The 18,979-nt window shown below is 37.3% G+C and overlaps 2 protein-coding genes across 2 annotated transcripts; both read right to left on the bottom strand.

Moving 5' to 3' along the window:
* Nucleotides 1–1,049: 1,049 nt before the first annotated feature.
* rx3 (retinal homeobox gene 3) lies at nucleotides 1,050–4,480 on the bottom strand. Its single transcript, XM_047373195.1, has 3 exons — nucleotides 3,401–4,480; nucleotides 2,912–3,135; nucleotides 1,050–1,974 (listed from the first exon to the last, which is right to left on the bottom strand). Exons 1-3 carry the CDS (start codon nucleotides 3,654–3,656, stop codon nucleotides 1,525–1,527), a joined length of 930 nt encoding a protein of 309 aa, XP_047229151.1. The 5' UTR covers nucleotides 3,657–4,480; the 3' UTR covers nucleotides 1,050–1,524.
* A 4,221-nt stretch (nucleotides 4,481–8,701) lies between these two features.
* cplx4a (complexin 4a) lies at nucleotides 8,702–16,717 on the bottom strand. Its single transcript, XM_047372043.1, has 3 exons — nucleotides 16,382–16,717; nucleotides 14,603–14,690; nucleotides 8,702–9,674 (listed from the first exon to the last, which is right to left on the bottom strand). The coding sequence occupies exons 1-3, from the start codon at nucleotides 16,543–16,545 to the stop codon at nucleotides 9,447–9,449; spliced, it is 480 nt and encodes a 159-aa protein (XP_047227999.1). The 5' UTR covers nucleotides 16,546–16,717; the 3' UTR covers nucleotides 8,702–9,446.
* Nucleotides 16,718–18,979: the final 2,262 nt, after the last annotated feature.

The following is an 18,979-nucleotide window of genomic DNA, read 5'->3' as shown; positions in this document are numbered from 1 at the left end:
ATCAAAAACTAAGTTTTTCTCGAGTTTGTAAAACATGCATATCATTGGTCTGCCACTTGTACGGCAACCTTTTAACCACTAGGTGGTGCGCAAGTTCTATTTTAAGAACATCTCTCATGTCTGAGTAACTTTCTAGTTAAGTGTCGCACAAAACGCCAACATAACCATAATTATAAGTGAAAACAAGCCATTAGAGTGTGACATGGTTAGGTGATGACTCTTGTATGCGAGAAAAAGCACTAAATAAACAAACAGATACCCCCAGTGTTTTTCTATTTTGGAAAGAGATGACAATCAGTATTATTTTTAGCTCCCAGGGGATTCAAGCAGACAATAGGACAAATTGCAACAGCTAATTGCAACAGCTTGGCTAAACAAATCGTTCTTAGAAACATTTTTTTTCTTCTTCCTTCTGCAAAGTATGATTGTCATGGATGATTGATGAACAATTGAAGAGCAAGCCACTTTCACCCCTATTAGGAGCCAAATCCCAGGAGAGTGGGATACAGTTTATGTGACTCAATGAGGAGGAAATTAACGGGCTGATATGACTCATTTTCTGAAACATAGAGAGGAAGTTAAGAGGCCACTTTGGTATAACTCAAAGACAGTTTCTTTTTTTGGGGTAATTAATAATTTGATAATTTGAGATAAACACTGAAAATCTTAGAATCACAACCTTTTATTGAAAAAATATTTCGCTGTCAGATGACTGCCCTTTTCTAAAAAAAAAAAATAATGCCCTGACAAGGCAGCTATCTACCGCTAGAGGGCACTACAATCAATATTTCCAATTTCTCATGTAAAAAGCAGATCGGTGCTGTACATAATCCTCTATGTCATCTTTCCAAATAATTTTAATATTAGACAATTTAGCCATTATCTATGTTGTTCTTTTTTGGTTTTTTGCTCTTGGCTCGCCGGTTTTGGATTTATGTATCCATATATTAAGCACATATCTTGTTTTCCTTATTTTTTTTAGAAATTACATAAGATTCAATAGTCCAAAAGCTCTTGAACAGGTAAAGAATTCTTGCATTTGGAAACTTATTTTTATATTTTGTGAGTTTATTGTACAGACAAAAAATATATTACATTTGTTACAGTACTTCATTCTTCACTATTTCAGTCAAAAGACTGTGGATGATCAGCAAAATAGATATTGTTGTATTGCCATCAAAAGAATAAAACCATACAAATGGGCACCATTGGAGATGTTCGTTATATTGATAACAAAACACCTTGCTAAAATGAGACAAGGTTAAGATAAAACAAAACTTCACATTTGAAACAAATTTCTAACAAATGATAAGCAAAGCACATTCAAACAAATTCTTATACTTTATAGTTATTTCACTTGTTCACAATTTTACAGGAACTTATGTATCATTGATGAGGATTTTGAAGCTTTTTTATGGAATGTCCAAGTGTTCAAAATTTTACAATCCAATCAGCAGGAAGATAAAACCTTTTCAAACCACTGTCTTCTGAATGTTTATGTCCATTTTAATCCTTCAGTTGGCATCACCATGTCTTCCCAATAGACTGAATGTGCTCCTTGGCTTTCATCCTCAGTGAGGCTATACTGGAGTTTCTTGGGTTGGCTGCACACTGGTATGTTGGTGGTGGGGGGCACATAGAACCTATGTGGGGCAGGTGAGGTCTGTGTCCCAGGACTGGGGAGCTGAATATAGACGCTGGCAAGGATGGAGCCATGGATGGGGGCGGAGAGGGAGCATATGTGCCCGGGAGGTTCTGCGAGCCGCTGATGAAGCCTGGCAGTGACTGCAAGGAGGCAGAAGATGTGATAGGGGTGGAGAGCCAGGGTTCCAGCGGCAGCCCAGAGCCCAGGGAGCTGGTGGTGGATCGGCCAAAAGACAGAAGAGAGGGAGAAGGGGTGTCGTGCAGCTTGATGGCACTCACCTCCAGCTTCTCCTGGCGACGCCACTTGGCTCGCCGGTTTTGGAACCACACCTAAAAAGAGATTTTTCAGAACAAATGGAAGACTGAAAATGGTGTAACAATAATGTAAACACCATATCTCAAACATTTCTAATACAATTCTTTTATGCAAGATATTAGACTATATACAAATATTTAATTAGTTTAGTTAAAAGATTTTCTAAATTCTGTTTAGAACACAATTTTAATACATTTTATAAAGAGATTGGGGGAATTTCCTCTTCAGATTCCTTTTAACTTAATAGAAATCTCTTAATTTTCAGTAAAAACAGAAAATCTTATCAATTTTATAATTATTATTATTTTAGGAGCCATTATTCTGGCTATTGTTGTTCTACAGCAGCAGTTCCTCTAAAGCTAAACATTAAATTTGCACACTGCATTGTTATTCTTATTTCTTTGCGTATTAATTTGTTTGTTTGTTACTCTAAGTTTAAAACTATGTTAAAACCTAAACACACTGAATCAGGTTAATATTGTAAAATCAATCATTTCTGTATCTTATATGTAAAGAGGTACTCTGGACCCCACAGACTCAAAACGGGAACCTTTTCCTAGAGCTGCTCATTTTAGATGTCAGCTTTGCTACATAATGCTTAGGACATCCAGACTTTCATTTGGCTACATTCATTTATTTTGATAATATTGTCTTTTTTTTTAAATTGCCATTTAGCATTGTTCTATATTTGTTTTTAAAATATGCTTCATTAAAATATGTTAATGGACTGATTTAAGAGGTAAAAATAAAATGTTGGAAGTCTAAAACACTTGATGTGAGTTTAACGTAACTTGGCCTATTGTAAGTTTCTATTTAATTTTGTTTCAAAAACGGAAATCCCTACAACATTATACAATATTTACATGTAATATTATTTATGAAGCGACTCTGTAAATCCTCCTGTTTATGACAAATACAACTAATTGCATCATTTTGCAGACCATGCTATACCTGCACTCGGACCTCCGGTAGGTTGACCTTTAGAGCCAGCTCCTCTCTGCTGTACACGTCCGGGTAGTGGGACTTCTCGAAGGCCCGCTCCAGTTCATGGAGCTGGTAGGTGGTAAATGTGGTTCGGTTCCGGCGGTGCTTCTTCTTCTGGTTCTCGTCGTCGGACAACTTGCTGTCTCTGTCCGGTGAGTCTGGGCCTGCGGTAGCTTCCTCGGTGCAGACACCTGCAGAAAAAGGAGGCGTTCAGGAATAAAGGCCAGATGACAGTATTTTTTTTTTTTTAAAGGTTAACCCAATTTTTAAATTTCTCTTTAGGACTTATTATTTCTCATATGCTAAAAAAGACTTAAACTATTTATGAAGCGACACCTGCTACAATAAAAAATGTGACAATCCAAAGATTTGAAACGTTATGAAAAGAAATTAGGCAATATATGTTTCATATATTCTAACTTGTCAAAAATTAAACAAAAACTAAAAACTACTCACTGTCACAGCTGTCAGTGTAATGACTTTTCTTTCTTTGGGTCACAATAACGTTCCCGCTGCGCTCCGGGTCTTCCTGTGACCCCGTGTAAGCGACTGACTTGTGGAAGATGGTGTCCTCTTTGAAGCCCAGGATGGCCTCGATGCTGTGGACGGTGGACGGGTTGTTTCCAGGGCTCTGCACGGAGCGTGCGGAGGGAGAGTTGCGCTCATCCATCATCATCATCATCATTTGGGAAGTAGATCCGAGCAGCCACATCGGTCGGTTAAAGTTCAGAAGAAATGTCAGAATTTACAGACTACTTTTTCCTGAAAGTTTTCCTCCCGTCTCTGATCTTGTTTTTTCGTTTGGAAAAGTTGTCCCTCTTTCTTGTCATGGAGCATCTTTGCTAATGGTTTTTAAAGTGGTGCTTGTGCGGGACACCCCTCCCACGTCACGTCACAGATGGGCCGTCCTGCTGGATTTTGGGGGTAACTGTGCAGCCACCAGCCTCCCCCCGCAGAGCTCCACCCATCATATCCCAAGTGCATCAGCATGCCTGTAAACCTACTTACATAAATCTTAAAACCATCTTTCCACTTCTCCAGATGTCATGTTCATGTCAGTGTGTGGAGGGGAAAAAAAGGGGAAAGATTAAACCCACAGATTAAGGTACAACAAAATCATAATTACAAGATCTCTGGAGAAAGCAAGGATTGCAAGATGACAGCTTAATATTTAATCACATCTTCAAGATATTGTCGCCAAAAATGAGTCTGTTCAATGAACTGTTTGTTTTGCTGACCAGAAAAAATATGTAGTTTGCACACATTTGGATCTATAACTGCCACACATTAATGGGCTATTTGAAATAAATAAAATTAAACATTTACCAAACAAAAGATTTTTAAACAATGTATTTTACCTTTTATGTTCAATAGGGTGACTGAAGCACAAACAATAACAATTTGAGACTATAGCCACTTAACAAAGATTGACAGCAGTGTGGTAATCCTGTTTAAGGGGATTAGTTATTTTACTCAAAAGAGTTAAAACCCCTAAAACTATTTAGTTTGTCCTAATTAAAGACGTTAACCTGTGTTGGCCAAACAGAGAGGGGGTCCGCGAAGAAAAGCAGGATGCTCAATATTGTCTTAACTTACACCACAATGTATAAGATAGGATTCAAAAAATATATTTATGAAGCAAAGAAAACCTCTTATTTCCTTATAATTTCATATTTTGCCACTGTATCTGGTGGTATACAGACAGCACAGAAGTAAAGCCACATAATAACACAGGATTACCTTTCATTTGACAATTTAAACTTAAAAACTAAAGATTGGCTACCGCTAATCCCAAAGCTATGCTAAAATAACAACTATGCTGAAAATAATTTACTACATAAAAATCTTCTTCTTTAAGTCAAGTCAAGATAGGCTTTATTATCTCAAAGGGCCAATTTGTTTTGCAGTTAACAGAGAACACATGAAAAAAGTACAACTATAATTGACATCAATAATAAAAAAAACAACAACCGTCTGTAACAGTTTCTGGTGGGCCTACCAGGTCAAAATATTAATGAGGCTTACACCAACACAGACAAATGAACAATTGTACCCTTTTGTATTGTACATTATTAACATATATCTGTGAGCAGATGGCAGCAACCTGTAATTATGATAAAGAGGATGGTTTGGGTCAGCAAGGGTTGCTTTGGCCTCCTTTGCGACTGGTTTTGTTGAGGTGGGAATGCTCAACAAGTCTGAACCGTACAATTTTGCTAAACATTTTTACATTTACATTACATTGTCTTCTGCCCACCATATGTTTACGCCTGAGTTCACATGGAAACTCAATTCAGCCACTTGTATTTGGAATCTCGTTCTTTCATTCATGATCCATATCGCATGACCGTAGGTGAGGGTCAGAATGTAGATGGACCAGTAAATTGCAACCGGAAACAACACTCTCGAATTATTTTTACCTCTGCCTTCTTCCCTCCCTGTTGGATGGAGTAAGAAGGAGTCAAGTGTAGCCTAAATCGACTCAGTTCTGGTTGAGGTGGCAAACACACCCTCTATTTCTGCTACCTGTGCGACCCTTTCTCTTTTTCAGTGGTTATAATCAGTCTGACTGAGAGAGGTACCCCCAATCCTTGTGGTTTTTAGTATAACAAGTGGGCTCTAGATGGACAAACTTTATCAGTTTATTATTTTACTTAGCACCCCTACATATAGCCCATTCAAAAATGGCCAAACTCTAACACTCAGTAGTTTATTCTAACCTCCCCAACAACCCTACACCATTCCAAACCCTTTGTGAAGTGCCTTGAGATGTGTTGTGAATGTGCTGTGAATTGGCAATATATAAATAAAACTGAATTGAATTGAATTAAATGGAGAGCTTTGCTTTTTGGCCGAGCTCCTTCTTTACCACGAGAGACTAGAGCAGCACCTTCATTGCTGCGGATGAAGCTCCAATCAGTCTGTTCATCTCCTGTTACAATAAACCAACACTCGTGAACAAGACAACAAGTTTCTTAAACTCCTCTGCTTGAGGCAGAGACTGACCCCCAACCACGAGAGACAGTCCACCTTTTTCTGGTTGAGAACCATATGAACCAACGTGCACTGGGAACATTGGGAGTGTGGACGCAGCTCTTGCTTTGGGCATACAAGCGTTGGATAGCTCTTAAAAGTCACCCCGATACCCCATTCTTCGGAATGGCCACCCACAAAATACCTCAGGGGACATGGCCCATGATCCCCTCAGCAATTCTGCGAGGGTATAGATCTGGGCCACTGTCCCACAGCCAAAATGAAAACCACCTGCTCCTCCTGGAGGTCTGCCTCCTCTCCAACATCCCAGAGTAAGCTATAGAGGCTGAGAAGTGTGATCCCTCGATACCTAGAACACACTCTCCAGTCCCCTTTCTTAAAAACTGGGACCGCCACCCCAGTCTGCCACTCTAATGATGTTGTCCCGGTCTGCCATGAAACACTGAAGGGGTGTTTTAACCATGACAGCCCCACAATGTCCAAAACCTTTAGAATATCAGGCCGAATATCATCTACATTTGGGATCCTGCCCCAGGGGAACTTTTTAACTACCTCAGAATTGATCATCGAACTTTGGCCCAAGGTGGCCTGGTATCAAATACATTTATGAACTTGAAGATGGTGTTTGTTATGGACATTCCGTGCATCACACGTGTTCAAATCGGGGAGGCTATTCTCTTTCCAGGTAACACCGATGTGGTCGTTGACCACAGTCTCCCAGGAACACCACTGAATACCCAGATGGCACCCATTCCAGGACACCATCCAGAGACTCCAAGAAGGTAATCTAAACTGCTATTCGGTGTGTAAGCACAGACAACAGTCAGAACCTTCTCTCATGCAACCTGAAGTTGCAAAGAGACGACCCTCTTGCTCACCAAAAAAACTCCAAAATTGAGGCACACAGCCGAGGGTGTGAGTATCCCAGAACCAGCCCAAGGCCTCTCCTTCTAGGCATTTCTGGAGTAAGAGAGATTCAGCCCCTTGGGTTCCAGAGCCCAATCTGTGCACAGAGGTAATTTCAGTTATTTCTAGTTGGAAAATTTAAAACAGTATTAGCCTCAAAAGTCAAGCATTTGTTGGTAATTGTACCGATGCATGTGTAATGTTGTAGATCTTCAACAACCTGTCCATGGACAAAAACAGGAGGGCATGGTGAAGGCTCCTTTCTACAATCAATGAATATTTCTTGATATGTTATTCTTCTGAAGGGAGCGCTCACACCAGTCAAAAATGTCCTTCACCACAGAGCCATGATCAGTCTCAAACAGAGATCCAATCACAGAGACTCATTGTATTATAAAATGAAGAAATGTTGTGAAAGGACACGACCCTCATGAAAAACAAGTGGAAGATAAAAGTATGTCAGATAAGACACCATTAACCCGCACCCTTTGGGTTCTGTTTGTAAAATTAACTAGCCCAAAAACTAAATCCTGGTAATGTAGTGACTGTTCACAAGATTTGTAGCTAAAATATGAGGTGGTATAGAGTAAACTGATTAAAAGTCTACGAAATGTTTTATTCAATCCAAGTGACCCAAAACCAGACACAGATTTTACAGCATCAACCCTACCTGCTCTACTAGTGAACTGTAAAGAGTCTAGACTGCTCTGAGTTGCTCTAAACATCTCAGGTTTTATAATGTCTTTGGAGAGATACAAGAAAAGAAATGCCAGCCATCTTTTTTGCAAACTTCTTCAAAAGTCTGCTCTCAGTTTTGTAAAATGAATATGTACTTTTATAGTATATTACATTTTCTTTAGGTTTTATAAATTATCTAACAATTAAATAAACATTTTTGAGAATCACTATGACTTATATAATCTATGCCACTCCATTTCTACATTTGTGGCCTTTTAATTTGGTATTTTTTTATCTGATTGTACACAACATTTAACCAGCCTTGAAATAATTATTTTAGACTTTTCTAATTTTTCTAACAGTGTTTGTTAGACTGTGACTATATTTTGAATGCAGATCAGTCATTTAAAAACGAGTTAAATTACTTCACTGCCTCACTGAAAAATTTTATCCATCATAATTGCGCAGTAATCTTGAAATTGCATTGGTATATTTTGCGGAATAAAAAAATGCCACTTGGAGAAAGATGGACTCAAAGGCAGGGTAGGAAGGCACGGGCTGACAACCTTGGTGGTGCTGATCCTATTAGATGTAATCTCCAGACTTTACAAATCCACAGCCGTTCAAACTTGGCTTCTTGTAAAACTCAGAATGCTACAGCTTCTCATCCAACCACCCCCAGCCCCGTCCTGATTCTGTTCAGCCTAATCTTTACTAACTGTTTGGGGTAATCCCCAATTAAATAAGACCTATTTATTTTTCACTCTGGTAACCCGAATTTGGGTAAATAATGTTAATTGTAGCTACCTAATGTTATATATTTCTGGCTGTATGACTACATTTGAGGGATAATAATTATGAAAACCATTAGGGACTAAAACTCAAAACAACTTTAAACAGATAGAATTAATGGGACATATTGTTTTTATTGGTGAGAACAATTATCTGAATGAGATTTGAGGAAATCTTTTCTCATAGAGGATGATGTTTTTTGCAGGGTGACGAGGTTAACTATTTTCTCAGGCTTGCAAGGTGCCATGTTTGAACTTCTCACCTGTGCTTGTGCAGTTTTTCTCTGGGTATTCAGTTTTCTCTTACAACTGGACTAATTAGTAATTGAAAAATTTAAAGCAATGGAAAATAAAAATTGGTATTTTAAACTCCACGATTGACTCATTGTTTGTGTTTGATACACATTTTTATTTGAACAACAAATTTGTCTTCTCACATCAAAGTACATTCAGGCATTTCAAAAACAAACACATCTGTTGCTTTTATTATTTATGTATTAATACCATAGGTTTGTGCAAATCTGCAAATGTTTCTGCAACGTTTTTTTTATTTCAGTTGAGGTTGTTAACACCTGATAATCACCTGCTTTCATGTAACACCAGAGATAGAAACTAAATATATTCAATGTTTATACACGAGAAACAAAACAAAAAAAGAAAAACAATAAAACCGAGAGGAAAGCTGCATTACTCAGGAAGGATTGGTTCTCTATCAGCATGTCTTGGATTGCTTAGATTTATTTTTTATTTTTTTAAAGAAACAAACATTTAGAGACTAATCTGTCTCATTTCATGACAACACTTAACAATACGACTGAAAGGATGGGGCACCCTTGACGTAATATAACATACTGTAAATTTGTGGGTAAAAAATCTATGAAAGGAAACCTTCACAGTAGATTTTTCTGTAAATGCAAACTGGCAGTTTTAATATAATTTCTTGTAATGTAAGTTATTTTCTTTGACATAAAATAACATGTCAAATGGCGTTATTCCATTAAGTACAGAACCTCAGACTCATAACTTGGTTTATAGGTCCCAAGCAAGTTGTTATATTATTATCTTGGTTATCACCCTGTCTCTTCCCCCTTTGCTTTCTCCATTTTTTAGACACATTCACCATCCTTGGCTATTCACATGAGGGAGCACTTCTCCTCTGCTTTGCTCTTCAGCTCGGTGACCGTGGCAGAGGCTTTTTCCTTCAGCTGGTCCATGTCCATGTTCTGCAAGTTTTGAATCTGGCCCATTATGGAGTCCTTGCCCTCCTCCTCCGTAGCGTCCTCATCCACCATCTTGAGCAGCTCCTCGGGCACGTCCACGTCGTCCCCGGCCATCTCAATCATGTTCTCGTCCTGCTCGCTCTGCAAATGTCAACATTAGGTAGGAGAACATAGTCAGGAACCAGTCACTAACCATCTATTCATATGAATATATGAAGCATGAATTTTACAAAAAAGTTAACTTGTCCTTCTGATCCTTATGATTTGTGATTAAGTATGATTGCATTCATTTTGAAAAGGAAAAAAGAGCATGTTGCATCAATGTCTTTCAAGAACATTTGTGGCTCCTCAATATCGTCCTAAAGGCTGATTTAAAGCTGTTTTAAGGAAAACACAGGGTCTGACTGCTTGGTTTTAAAACTGTGTTTTCATGGAATAAAGTTTACATTTTGATTGTCAGAAAAAAGTTTGAAAAAAATAAGAGAAAGCAAGTGAAGGAGAGAGGAAAAATGTACGCAAATATTTTTTTGCTTTTAGCTTGGCTTTTAGTTGAAGTTCATTCAATACGTTTGACTGCCATATATGTGTTTTTATATAAGTCATCCATTTATCATATTTTCATAAAGTTATATTTTTGTTAGTTTTTATTGCATATTTATTAATATTATTTTATGAAAAACTCTTTTTTACCTAGTTGCATTTTTATTTTAGATTTGATCTGAAATTAAATGTTTTTAAGTTTTGTTTGTATGTATTTGTTATGGATAAAATACATTATGTAGAGTTTTAGGGATATTTATATTTTTATATTGTTTATATCTATCTGTTGTGTTCCCTTATTACAAATTCAGGAGGGGCGGGGGGTCATCAATCCTTCAATTTAACACAGCGACCGACTTGTCTAATAATGATTATATTGTGTGATTGTTGTTTGCGTGCTTTATTTATTCACTTTAACCTCTGTAAATGCCTTGTGTTACCCTTCAAAAATGAAATTTGCTGTATAAATAAAATCTCAACTAACTAACTAACTGAAAAGAAACATTTGTGTTTGGCGTTTTGGGTGTGAACACTTTCTCCTTTGCTTTTCTTGAGTAATGCAATAAAATGAAATCTATCAAACTCATGTAGAAGTAAATAAAAATCGAAACAAGGGAAGAAAGTGATGAATTTTATCTTAATCTGTGTTATTTACTGTGACCATTTGAGGATATTTAGTGTTCCCCCTGTGTTTGTGAATTTAAATTTCCCGCTCTCTATGTTTAAGCCTCATAAACAACTAAATGTGAATAGGCTCTGTCCTGTAACTACTTTAAAGTTAAATCTGTAGGATTATCTCAGACCTAATTTAGCCTTTCTCCCCAGGTACAATCTAAAGATAACCTCTGTAATGATGTGTGACTGTCTACTCCTAACTTCCCGTTTCTCCTGAGAAAATACACTTGCTTACATAAATCTAAATAATTTTTCTGAACTACATCCAATTAAACAAATTTGAACTAAAAGAGCATGTTGGAGTTTCTTTTTCTTTTTAAACCCAGCTAACCTTCAGATTTGCTACTCTTACAGAATTACATCTGATGTAAACATAATGTAATGACAATAATTGCATGATATTGTTCATGTATGTTATTTGTTTACTTTTAAGTCATTATTATTTTGCAGAATGACATTTTAAATCAATTTGACAAAGTCGTCAACTCTGCGGACAGATGCACTGTTATCACAAGAGTAGGTTTAAGTCCACTTTTTGTTTAACGGTTTAAATGAAATGAAATCTTGACATACCTTGTTCGATTCCTCCATTACAGTTTATCTCTCTATCAAGCCTCCTCTGAAATCCACCAATTGCTCAGTTTAGATCCACTAAAGTAAATGTTGCAGTTTGCTAAAGCCAGATCTCTCTGCCGAGGTTCACCCTAATAAGCTTGGAACACCTGCTCAGTGGCATTTGGTTTTGTAAGTCTAAAAGTGCAACAAGCCTTTCTTAGTAATCCCCTGTTGAACAGAAAGCAGCTGCCAAGTGCTGCTGTCATACAGAGGTGAACTCGGGTAAAAAAAACAGCCAAAGATGGAGCTAAATTGTTAAATTTTGGCGTTTTTCCATTTCATTTAAAAAGGCTGTCAGATACAGCCTCTAGTCTTCGATGTGGAATTACTATGTTTACAAAACTTAGAAGTTATTTTAATGGGTTTTTACAATATTACTCACTTTGTGACTCATTTCACTGCTGTTCTGGCTTCCTCTTCTATTGCTTTTTTACTTTTACTATATTACCTGCTGTCTCTTTCATTGTCAAAGTGCTTTTGCTATTTCTAAGCTGCAGCATTAAAGCTCCAGCATAGAGAGACTGAAGAGAGACCTTAGCATCACATAGAGCAAAAAACTTTTTTTGAGGGCGGAGAAGAAATATTTCATCCACTCAGTGTACACTTGTAGTTCAGTAGAAGCTTCCTAATTGGTTAAAACTACACAGTTGCTATCAGGATCTAGGTATGGCGAGTCAACTGTTTTAAACAGCTATGGTTTTAAAGCTTTAAAAAATGTCTGTCATAGTGTTCCAACAGTTTAAAGTCCTTTTAATGATGTGCTAGAGAAAGCGACTGACTGGCTGGCGTTTTCTCCCTCCCTCACCTGCTGCTTTGCACAGCTGGTACACTTTTCCCTCACTTACAAGAAAGTGAAATTCTGGTATTTGGGAATATTTCTAACAAAAGATGTTGACAGCCATGGGGATGAAACTAAAGGAGCACCAACTATTATTCTTATTTAAGTAAGACTTTTTGGAACTTTAGAGGACTTGGTTTGAGCAGTATTTACAGAGGTCGTTTTTGATACAGCTCAGGGGCAGTTGCCTAGAGCATCATTACAGAGGAGGGGGCACTTTTGCAAAACATTCTTGACATAAACAGGCAACCATCTTCCTTTTGCCTGATATGCCAGGACAAAACATGTAAGGTGCATGAGCACCCCTTTCTTGACTGCTCATGCTTGTATGCATATTTTTACGCTTATACACTCAATACAGGGTTGGAACCTCCATATGTGGCACTCCAGTTTGTCCTAACCCAGAATCAGATTTTTTCATTTTATTTGGTTGGCATGCAGCAAAAGGAGGGGCTCGCCCAGATGTGAGAACTGCCACTTGGTTTGTCATTTAAAATCGAATTGCAGGTCTGCTACTTGAGCAGATAGCCTGGCTAAGAAACCAGCTAATATATTTTTGTTATACCTACATTACTGTATAAAGAGCATAACAGCAATCATCTTGCGAATTAGTATATATACTTGAAAACGACTACTAAATTTATTGCTTAATTTAATGCCTAATTTTTGCTTAGGTCTGTGTGTCAAAACCAAAATAATGAATTAACTGTAATAATATGTAATAGAAATAATTGATGCATTCTGTTTTAGATAAAAGCAATTAAATGTAGCATTTTTAAGTTTCTGGAATAACAATACCAGTGAAACATTGACATTTTACTCAAGGCTATTATACTGTAATGACATCAAACCAGCCCATGTCTGATTGCACAGATTCCTCAAGTCGTTCTCATAATACAGTGCATTCATTATTGTGCACCAAGGTTAGTGTTACACCCTGCATAGTTTGTCTTGTTGTCCGTGTGTTTAAATTGGTGCCAAAGAAAGTTTGTGTGTTAAAGGATTTAAATATTCCCCTCAGGATGTGGTTGTGTAGCACCAAGGTTCTCAAACTATCTGTGGTGGTCAGTCAGTCAGTCATTTTCTACCGCTTATTCCATAGTGGGTCACGGGGGAGCTGGTGCCTATCTCCAGCAGTCTATGGGCGAGAGGCAGGGTACACCCTGGACAGGTCGCCAGTCCATCGCAGGGCAACACACATACAACCATGCACACACTCATTCACCTAAGGGCAATTTAGAGTTACCAATTAACCTAACAGGCATGTCTTTGGACTGTGGGAGGAAGCCAGAGTACCCGGTGAGAATCCACGCATGCACGGGGAGAACATGCAAACTCCATGCAGAAAGACCCCCGGCCGGGAATCGAACCCAGGAGCTTCTTGCTGCAAGGCAACAGTGCTACCAACTGCGCAACCGTGCAGCCCATCTGTGGTGGTACGTAGACTAAATCTTGACACAATTATTTGCAAATGAAGATGAACAAACTAAGATGGAGAACTACTAAGTAGAAACAACCAAAGCTGTTAGTGATTAGGGCAGATTGATCTGCTGATTGATCCTTCACAGGAAACATCTCATAACAGAAGTGTAGTGACAATGTATGTTGTGATCTGTTCACCTCTGAAGTTTGAATTTGGTTCTGGGAATGACATGAAACCCGTCTTAGCCATGTTTCAGTTACCAGTTTGAAAACTAGTGGGATTGGTAATTTGAAATGCTCAGTGACCAGGCTAGCCACACAAGCTAATAACAATGTATTTCTTAGTATTTATAGTTTTAAACACAGTAGCAACATGTTCACAAAATGTGATTGTATTTGCGAGATATTATTACCATAAATGAAAGTCACCAAAGCACCAAACACTTCTTATTAACTGTAAATGTATGGCAGCCATATTGGATTTTAAATTTTGTTTTGTTAAGAAACTTTAAGCTTTTCCATTTTAAAATTCTGAATTTATGGGACCTTTCTGTTAATATTTTCAACAAGAAGGTTGGAAAATGTTACTTCTCAAGCTAAATACAACATATAATCAAACAGAATCCTTTAACCAATGATGCAATTCCAGTGGATAAGTACTAATTTCTTCAGTTTTCAATCTTGGTTTATATTAAATAAACAAATTAAGAAAGGCCTGTTGTATGACATATGAGAACACTCTTGTTTAGCAGTTACACTCATAACATAAAAAATCTAGGCCAAACTGCATTTCATAATGGAAAACATAGAAATATAGACATAAAAGTCTCACAAATTTTTAACGTGTGGGAGATACCAACATCAAACGTTTATGGGAACTAACTTATAGTTGCTCAGTATAATGTTAAGTTTCTTGAGATGCTGAATCACAAACACTTAATATGGTTCAACGTTTAAAGATAAAAACACAAGTGTTTACCTTTGGCAGTCTGTATTTATCTCTGAGGCACACTCTGAGGGTTGCGCGCTCTGCCTTTTTGTGTAAGAAATCTGCATCCCTTTCCATTCTGGACAGACAAACAACAATCTTATTAGTACGGTCTCTTTTACTTTAAGTCACAAAAACACATTTCAAGTTAGATAAAACACCAGGTCTTTACACTAGCTTTTTCTCTGACTTGTGTGTAAACTTGTGATTTACCTGTCAGCACTGGTATTTCATGGAAAACCGTTTGGATTGAAAGGTCAACAGCAAAATGTACTTCATAATCTTTTTCATGCAATATCTTAGAAATATTTGCCAATTACTCTTAATAATAATAATAATAATACTTGGTTGCCTATTAAGGAAACATAAATTTATGAAAGTGCTTCCATGGAGGTTTATTTTGACAGTTATGGGCATAAACTAAATAGTTTGCACAAATGTATAACAGAAACAAACGTGTAAATAAGTGTCTTGCTATGAGTGGCTGAGACCTGTCTTGACTATTTTTGATTATGGTTTTGTTTCTAATCAGTCAACTTGCTGCTGTAAAGGTGTCTGATTTCAAGTATCTGAAACCCTGGATATACATTTCTGTATTTTCATTAAATCTCTTAGTGCACTTTCCTCTTGGCCAATTAAAGAGATTACCAACGCAGACTGATTTAAGCATATCTAGAATTTAACCAAAACATCACAACAGGAACGGTTCAAAAACAAGTACAGAACATCTCGTGTTTCCAAAACCTGATACAATTTAAAATATTTTTACTGCCAGAACATGTTAAACACAATAGTTTTTAAGATGCCGGCTTTTTTTGTTCTTCATATTATTGTACTTTGATTGTTTATGATTTCTTTTCTGAAAGACATAATTTCAGCTTATCTTTCAAGAACCAAAGTACACCAACGTGTTAAAAGAGAAGGTACATTAATCTGGTTATGTAATTCAGATAGGAGTCTGTGTGTTGCTGCAGAATTAGACTTACATTTTATTGAATAAAGCTAGTTTTATTTGTTACATTTTAATAATCACAGTTTGACACTGTCCTCATAAATACTAATCACCTTAGAAATGTCAATAGGTACGTAATTGTGTAAAGTATTTATTTTAAGTACAAGGGAACATTTTGACACAGCTGTTTAATGAGAAAAAAATGCATCTGCTAATTATTGACATGTTTTTGCCACAGCTAAAGTAAACGATTAGGTGATTTTGTTTTATACTTTATAAAGCTGTAATCTTTAAGTCCTTAAACTAAACATTTCAACTTTAAATGCATTTATCTAACAGCTTTGATGCTTTAACACCATTTATCCTCTAGATGGATTCAAAAGAGGAGAATCTCAACAAATATCTTAATAATCTATTTGGTTTTGTTTTAAACATATTAATATTTTTTACTATTACTTGATTCAAATGAGCAAATTATAAATAAAGCTTCAGCTTCACATTTTGAATAACAGATGTACATTACACAAAGAAAAAAAAATCTACTTTGTTCTTTCACCTTTTTGACCTTCAGGAACAGATGCATGTTTTATGAATTCTTCTTTTTTATTGTTCATAAACATAATAAACACAATGTTACACATAGGGATGTTTTGGTGTTAATAATAGATGTGGACTTTTGACAACAAGGGGAAAGGAAAGAGTGTGAGAATGTAATGAAACAATATGTCAAGGTCAGATTTGATTATTTGCAGCCATTTTGTTTTCCAAGGACCAATGGCAACAGCTCAAAATGCAGTTTGATCCTTGTTTCTACTTACTTCTCCTCTACCACCTGTTTTTGGTACTCTTCATACTCCTCGCGTGTCATCCCAGCCGCTTTTGCAGGATCTGATGGGGTGGCCTCCTCCTCTTTGTCACCTCCACCACCAAGACCAATTCCTGACAGTGGGTTCCCAATCATGCTCTTGATCAAAAAAGCCATCCTGAGTTCTTCGAGTGTTTACTCTCCAAGGATGGGGATTTTTCGTGGACTGGAAAAGTAAACGCTTCTCCTTGTGCTTCGCTTTCGCTTCCTGTAGCTTTCCAATCCAATGGTAGCTCTCTAGCTAACTCCTGCTTGTCTACAGAGTCAAGGACACACTGATGACAAGCAACATACACATACATGCGCATACAAACACACACACACTGCCATAATCTGGATTTAATCCTTTCTGCTTCACTATACTAAGAGGCAGATGGCCTGCTTTTCTTATCTATTTTTAAATCATGCAGATCTTTCTGGATTTTTTTTTTTTCAAAAATCTTTTTCATGTTTTATAAACTTTTTAGGCAAAACTTTAACCAAAACCCAAAGGCCTTAACAGTACATGGATAGTCACTTTCAACCAAACGCAGAAGCTGTGTTACTTCCACCCACTGCTGCTTAATCATATTAGTGACGTACTGACCGGCCCATGTGCAGCTTACACTGCTGAGATCAAGTAAAGTGGAGAGAGGAGCAGGATTATACTGCAGTCTTGTTTATCTCCATGAAGCCACCCTTCATGCAGTGACATTGTTTTACAGGAATGTGACCCGCTGAAGGTGTGAAATGGGGAGAAGTCACTCCATCATACTCTTTCATGGACTCTTTCATCTAGATCTTTTTCTAAAGACACAAACAGATTATATCATATTTTAGTAATGCAACAGTATTCTAACAGAACTACACAACAGAACTACATAATAGTCCTAAAATGAAGACAAACTAAGTGGTCACCAAGTAGAGGTGACCACTTTAACTTTATTCACAATAAAACATTGTAAAATGGCAATTTTTGCTTTCAGCCATTTTTGGTGGGGTCTTGGTTTGAAAACAGCTGTATTTCTCACTCCACAAAAGTGGCTTGTTCTGTATCCCCATATTTTATGAATCAGTGGTTTTATAAGGGTTTATGAATGAAATTATGATAACCACTTCGATGGTCAGTTCACCACTTTTCCAATTCATACCCCCAGGTAAATACAGAAAATCCAAAGACTATGAGAAATGCCTCCATGAACTATGAATTGAATCAAAGTGTAAATATATTATTAATCAACCCAACATAAGGATGAACAATTATTCCACTTCTGCTGATAAAAATAAAAGTTGTCCAAAGTAATGAACTGTTCAGCTTGTTCATTGCAGACGAACGGGTTGAAGATTCTCTCCTTCACATTCGTTCTTACCCAGCTAAAGATCAGTAGAGAAACACGAAATTCTCCCATGTCCATAGAAATGTCAGGTCCTGCTTCTTGGATCTCACTCAGGGAGGACAGCAGCGTGAAGGCCCATGATCTCCGTGACCTGTTTGGGTTACTCTAAAGAATTAGAGGGGATAACAGGTGTGTGTCCAGTAGACTTGGGTGTTTGGAGGAAGTTAGTCTTTAGTATACCAGCTGGACCCACAGCTCAATATGAAAGTTGATAAATTGACCTGCTGGTTGAGCCACTGAAGGTTCACTGGTAGATAATAAAGGAACACATTCCACGTTTTCTGGGTGTTTTTATTCTTCTTCTAATGCAGTGGTATCGAACTCCAGTCTTCAAGGGCCGGTGTCCAGCAGCGTCTAGATGCGTCTCTGCTTCACCACACCTGACTAATATCATATTGAGCTCATTGCTCTAATGTGCCAATGAGATGTTCTACATTTAAAGCCCTCTTGCTCTTTGCTCTCACAAAGAGAAACTTGATTGAGACAGTTGGGATGGATTTCTAACTTTTGGAAAACAACCCTTAAACGTCATCAAGAACAGAAATATTTCCACACATGATCCCAGGGAAATTCTTTAAGGTGAACATACTCATGAAAAACACTTAATACCTTACACATGAGAATCATGATTGTAACTATATGAATATTCAATAATAAAAAATTAAAAATTCAAAGTATTAAACAGCATATTGAAGTGTCATGCTATTTGTTAAAATAACAAGAAAATAATTCTAGCAATGATTTAACTGCTCAGACTTCTCTGTGAGGAATAAGTGGAGGAACCAGTCTGTTCTATTTCTAGCTGCCTTCTTTATCAATTCAAGTCCTGAGCCGTGTGCCTTACTATGAAGACAATGCATTCCTTGCAAGTTGAAATTAGAAGTGACGGTCTGACTGGCCTAAGAAGTAAAACAAAATTTAAATCTTAACGTAGCATAGTGCTGCATGTTTGAGATATCTTAAGAAACAAATGACAGAGCATTGCAGGCAACACACTGAGAACATTTCAGCTTTCTCAACATTCATTGCCAAACATTCACCCAGCCACCTCCCCCAGTTCTTCTGGGCTGCTCAAACCTTAAAATCTTCACTCTAGGGCCTGCCCCCAAAGCCTCCTTTTCAATACGAAATGCTTCGGGCTCTTCTTCTGTATGAGGGCATCCTAAATATATGCC

This window comes from Girardinichthys multiradiatus, chromosome 8 (genome assembly GCF_021462225.1).
Source record: "Girardinichthys multiradiatus isolate DD_20200921_A chromosome 8, DD_fGirMul_XY1, whole genome shotgun sequence".
NCBI lineage: Eukaryota > Metazoa > Chordata > Actinopteri > Cyprinodontiformes > Goodeidae > Girardinichthys > Girardinichthys multiradiatus.
The sequence above is the reverse complement of the archived record's forward strand: the minus strand, read 5'-3'. Positions and strand labels throughout refer to the sequence as shown.